General features: G+C 50.5%; 1 protein-coding gene across 1 annotated transcript; it reads left to right on the top strand.

The window, feature by feature from the left end:
* The first annotated feature begins 4,284 nt into the window (after positions 1 to 4,284).
* On the top strand, positions 4,285 to 5,486 carry LOC125940794 (uncharacterized). The gene has a single exon (XM_049657367.1). The coding sequence runs from the start codon at positions 4,349 to 4,351 to the stop codon at positions 5,315 to 5,317; it is 969 nt and encodes a 322-aa protein (XP_049513324.1). The 5' UTR covers positions 4,285 to 4,348; the 3' UTR covers positions 5,318 to 5,486.
* The last annotated feature ends 372 nt before the right edge of the window (positions 5,487 to 5,858 follow it).

Raw genomic sequence — 5,858 nt, forward strand, 5'->3', positions numbered from 1 at the left:
CCTCCTGAGACCCCTCGTACAATACATTGCACATTGCCTTCCACTTTTTTTTCGAAATTCACTCGGAAGTGATTACGCAAAATATTCACTCTGGGTGTGAAGAACGGTGCATGTGTAACTACTGTAAAGAAGTGGTTTACTCATATTCTTGTCATCCGCTTTCGAGAAATTTGACAATAAATTGGTCTAGACCTCTGTGTCACCCCACACGGCCGAAAGACTTCGAGGCGTATGTCGAAGTCACCGAGATTTCGTGAAAATACCGGACGCGGCAGCAATATGGCAATGTACTACACGTAGTTCCATCTTCATCTCAGCGTTCAAACAATGAAATGCAGTTTTTACCACAGCATACATGAGGAGATGATGGAGATAGGCATTTTTTTCATGTACATGGAGGCGGAGCCTTTGGCATCTTTCCGTGGTATTATAGCGCCCACCGACGCCGCAACGCGGTGCCCTTTGGTCGGCGCTCTCAGCCGGTGCCTTAGCGCCGGCTGTCAAAGAAGTGAAAAATTTAAGAAGCACAGCGCGTGCTCGAGGCGCAAGCTCGCCATGCCTAGTGTCGTTCTAGAAGCTAGCCACGCTGGTCGTCGCAGCCGCCGCTTGGCTCACCACCTTCGCCATTTTCAGTAGGGACGACGGCACGGCTCGTACGGCCGCTGTCACGTCATCCTACAGTGGTGCTACACTATTGAAATTTTAAAAACTGTTTTTCAAGTTCATGACATAACAGTAGGCAATAAAAAAGTTGTCGCAGTTTCACCTGAAAGGCGAAGCATCAATTGCGATAGCAAATTGGTAGACAGCTATACGGAGTAATAATATTAGCTTTATCAGCTGTATAAACTTGGACATGCAGCAGCACCGGCAACACGCAGAACTGTTGTCGACGCCGTCGGCGTTTTGCCCGCGTTCGCTCAAAATGCGTGCGGCGTTGGTGACTGTTGCCGGAGCCTCTGATATAAATAGGTACTTGGTGCCGCAGCTAAACGTCCCCTCCCTTCCCTCCCCCTCCCCCCCCGCCCCCATGGCCTTTCGTGCGTCAGAAGGAGGCGCGTTTGCTCTACATATATGGTGATTGTAATGGAGGAAAGAGACGCCTACTTCTGCAGCCCTTAAGGGAGCACGGTACAGAATGCGCGTTTGTTCTCCGCCGTGCGTTCACTCCCCGTGAAAGCGCGCGTCCCTCGCGCCCTTTCACTCGCACATACAGCGTTCGGCGGCGCGCGGCGACGATTTCATCTCCATTGACGTCATACGGAACCTCACGGCGACGGCGACGGCGACGGCGACGCCGACGGCAGAAATCTGCTTTGGAGTGTCCATAAAATTGCTATCGCAATAAAACTACCGTCAAGAGCGATTATGTCCCGTTGTTGTGTCCGGGTCTCAGGAGATATTGGTGCATGCGAGTAACTTTCTATTTGCAGATCTGAAGCGCAGTATCCTGACTGCGCATTTGAAGACCGAAGTGGAAAGCGCCGTATGTGTTGCACTTGTAAAAGACGAGCACCAAAGTGGCAGTTAAACATGTCTGGAGTATGTCCGGTGCTGCTTGAAAAAAAAATTCGTCTAGGAGCGTTGCTTTGGATTCCTTTTATCTCCAGATAATGTGCCGTCGGCAATGTTCAAATTCTTATAATATACTTAGTTTGATGTGAGATTTAAATTGCACACTTTATTTCGTCGCAACATTATCCGACACCACATTTTAATTTCAAAAAATCAAAGGTAACGTTAATGTAACGACACGTTACAATGTTATAAATGTAACTGGAACGCGTTCCATTCGCCTTAAAGTATCTTGTAACGGGAACTCGTTCCAAGATTGGGAAGGAACGAGGAACGAGCTTTCGTTCCTGTTTTAGAGGAATGTGTACAACGCTGCTTTGGTGAAATGTTTTTTCCGCACGTTCCGCCTCCGTGCAAGTTCTCCCCTGCGTTCTAACGGCGCTTCGGCGAGGCCAAATGAAAACGCGCTAAACGTCTGAACGCACCCGCTTGCCCACGAGTTCGTAACTCGAAGGAGCGCTCCGCGGCGTTCAATTGGACATAAATACAAGGGGTAAGGCAAGGAGACACCCGAAAGGCGAAGCACCAATGGCGATAGCAACTTAGTAGAGACCTATACGGAGTAAGGATAGCAGTTTTATCAGCTGTATAAACTTGGACATGCAGCAGCACCCGCAACACGCAGAACTGTTGTCGACGCCATCGCCGTTTTGCCCGCGTTCGCACCGAACGCGCGCGGCGTTGGTGACTGTTGCCAGGGCCTCTGGGGGCGGCGCGGAGGTTTTCGATGAGATCAGAAGGGGAAACTCGTCGAGCAACGTGAGAAGTCTTTACCACCTTCTCGCCTCGCAACGTTTTATTGCGATAGCAATTATATGGACACTCCAAAGCAGATTTCTGCCGTCGGCGTCGCCGTCGTCGTTGCCGTCGCCGTCGCCGTGAGGTTCCGTATGACGTCAATGGAGATGAAATGGTCGCCGCGCGCCGCCGAACGCTGTATGTGCGAGTGAAAGGGCGCGAGGGACGCATGCTTTCACGGGAAGTGAACCCACGGCGGAGAACAAACGCGCGTTCTGCGCCGTGCTCCCTTAAGCGCTGCAGAAGTAGGCGTCTCTTTCCTCCTTTACAATCACCGTAAGCAACTGCGTATGTAGAGCAAACGTGCCTTCTTCCGACGCGCGAAAGGCCGTGGGAGGGAGGGGGAGGGAGGCGACGTTTAGCTGCGGCACCAAGTGCCTATTTATATCAGAGGCTCCGGCAACAGTCACCAACGCCACACGCATTTTGTGCGAACGCGGGCAAAACGCCGACGGCGTCGACAACAGTTCTGCGTGTTGCCGGTGCTGCTGCATGTCCAAGTTTATACAGCTGATAAAGCTACTATCATTACTCCGTGTAGCTCTCTACAAATTTGCTATCGCAAATTTGTAGTGGGCACGGAGGAGCAGCAGCTATGCAGCCGGTTTTCAATCCTTTCTGCTTCGTTGTGCAGGCCTTGTTATCAGCATGGCCGCCCTTGCCGCCTGATGGATCAGTCGCTGTCGTACCATTACCTTCCGGGATACCGGTGCTGCATTTTCCAAACGTTTCTTTGCCACTGAGTGCGCACACGGCAACATTGACGGGCTTCACCAGGACAGTGTCATCGGCAACGGCATCAGTCACCACCACAGATTTAAACGCACCGCCGGCATCGTTTCACTTTAGTGGGCACGGAGGAGCAGCAGCTATGCAGCCGGTTTTCAATCCTTTCTGCTTCGTTGTGCAGGCCTTGTTATCAGCATGGCCGCCCTTGCCGCCTGATGGATCAGTCGCTGTCGTACCATTACCTTCCGGGATACCGGTGCTGCATTTTCCAAACGTTTCTTTGCCACTGAGGGAGCACACGGCACCATTGACGGGCTTCACCAGGACAGTGTCATCGGCAACGGCATCAGTCACCACCACAGATTTAAACGCACCGCCGGCATCGTTTCCCTTTAGTGGGCACGGAGGAGCAGCAGCTATGCAGCCGGTTTTCAATCCTTTCTGCTTCGTTGTGCAGGCCTTGTTATCAGCATGGCCGCCCTTGCCGCCTGATGGATCAGTCGCTGTCGTACCATTACCTTCCGGGATACCGGTGCTGCATTTTCCAAACGTTTCTTTGCCACTGAGGGAGCACACGGCAACATTGACGGGCTTCACCAGGACAGTGTCATCGGCAACGGCATCAGTCACCACCACAGATTTAAACGCACCGCCGGCATCGTTTCACTTTAGTGGGCACGGAGGAGCAGCAGCTATGCAGCCGGTTTTCAATCCTTTCTGCTTCGTTGTGCAGGCCTTGTTATCAGCATGGCCGCCCTTGCCGCCTGATGGATCAGTCGCTGTCGTACCATTACCTTCCGGGATACCGGTGCTGCATTTTCCAAACGTTTCTTTGCCCCTGAGGGAGCACACGGCACCATTGACGGGCTTCACCAGGACAGTGTCATCGGCAACGGCATCAGTCACCACCACAGATTTAAACGCACCGCCGGCATCGTTTCCCTTTAGTGGGCACGGAGGAGCAGCAGCTATGCAGCCGGTTTTCAATCCTTTCTGCTTCGTTGTGCAGGCCTTGTTATCAGCATGGCCGCCCTTGCCGCCTGATGGATCAGTCGCTGTCGTACCATTACCTTCCGGGATACCGGTGCTGCATTTTCCAAACGTTTCTTTGCCACTGAGGGAGCACACGGTAACATTGACGGGCTTCGCCAGGACAGTGTCATCGGCAACGGCATCAGTCACCACCACAGATTTAAACGCACCGCCGGCATCGTTTCCCTTTAGTGGGCACGGAGGAGCAGCAGCTATGCAGCCGGTTTTCAATCCTTTCTGCTTCGTTGTGCAGGTCAGTAAATATCCCTCTTTACATGCTAAACGCTCACATGATGTTTGCCTGCTGCTCCTCCCAAGCCGAATAGTTCTTTTGGATATTGTTAGTGAATGTGCGCATGTTGTCATGTTGTTGTTGTTGGCTGGCGACGTTGAAACGAATCCAGGGCCTGCCAATGATAGTGACGTTCTGGTTGCGATTGCCACATTGTCAGCAAAAGTAGATGCAGGTCATGCTGAGATGATGCAAATGCTAACCGAAGTAAGACGGAATCAAGAACAACTGGAACAAAAGGTGTCTGACATAACAACCAGATTTTCCGCGGTCGAATCCGTTGTTGAATCGTTTGATTCATCTCGGCATGACGAGAACCTACCTGGTATTGTGAGCAGTGTTATGAATGAAACTGTAATACTAAATTCACGGCTCGATGAACTTGAGGATAGATCGCGACGTGACAATTTGATCTTTTACGGGCTTGTCGATAGTCCTGCGGAAACCTGGGCGCAGTCCGAGTGCCATGTTCGTGAGTCGCTCACCCGTATTTTAAATCTTACGTTTCCTGATGACAGCATTTCACGCGCACACTGTCTGGGTACGCACGTCTTGGGCAAAACACGGCCAATAATAGTAAAATTTGGTTCCTCAAACCTGAAGGACAACATCCTTTCTCAGCGTTCAAAATTTCGCGGTACAGGCATATCTGTGGCTGAGGACTTTTGCCGAGCTACACGTCAATGTCGAAAGAAACTTATTGAATTCGGCAAGAATAGCGGCCAACAGTACACACTTCGTCTTAACAAACTGCATATAAATAGGAAAACCTACGTGTATTGTCCCACTACTGACCAGGTTTGCGAACTTCATTCAGGCGTGGCTCCTGTCACTAACAATAACAACCGTTCTTCCACAGGTACTAGCAGTGCACATGCAGCAACGTCATAGCTTATTACTAACCCGAATCGTAAACAGGTCTCTGTCTTCTATTCTAACGTGCGCAGCGTAGGTAACAAACGCGAATCTTTGTCCTCTCTAATAGACACGTGTTCAGCGGACATAGTCATTCTTACAGAAACGTGGCTCTCAAATCAGATAGCTAATCACGAAATTTTTGAATGTGAAAGTAACAAAGTTTTTTCGTCGAGACCGCGAGCAGCGGACAGGCGGCGGAGTGCTTATAGCCGTCCGTGATACCATATCTTGCCGCGAGATAACTATTTCTACTGATTTGGAATTTGTATGCGCTCGAATAACCATCGATCACAAAGACTTCATCTTTAGTGCCTGCTACCGGTCACCTAGTTCAACTAACACATTTTGCAATGAACTTTCCGACATTTTAAGCAACTTGACACAACAGTTTTCTTCATGCCCTTTATTCTTAGTGGGCGATTTTAACTTTCCAGGGATTGACTGGAAAACCCAACCTACAGTTATAAAGGGTGGATCTGAGTGCCTTGCGTTCCTTAACCTATGTCTTGATTTT

This window comes from Dermacentor silvarum, chromosome 10 (assembly GCF_013339745.2).
Source record: "Dermacentor silvarum isolate Dsil-2018 chromosome 10, BIME_Dsil_1.4, whole genome shotgun sequence".
Lineage (NCBI taxonomy): Eukaryota > Metazoa > Arthropoda > Arachnida > Ixodida > Ixodidae > Dermacentor > Dermacentor silvarum.

Bases quoted from the DNA above. Each gene is read 5' to 3' on its own strand.
- LOC125940794 (XM_049657367.1), top strand. From the start codon at position 4,349: ATGCAGCCGGTTTTCAATCCTTTCTGCTTCGTTGTGCAGGTCAGTAAA.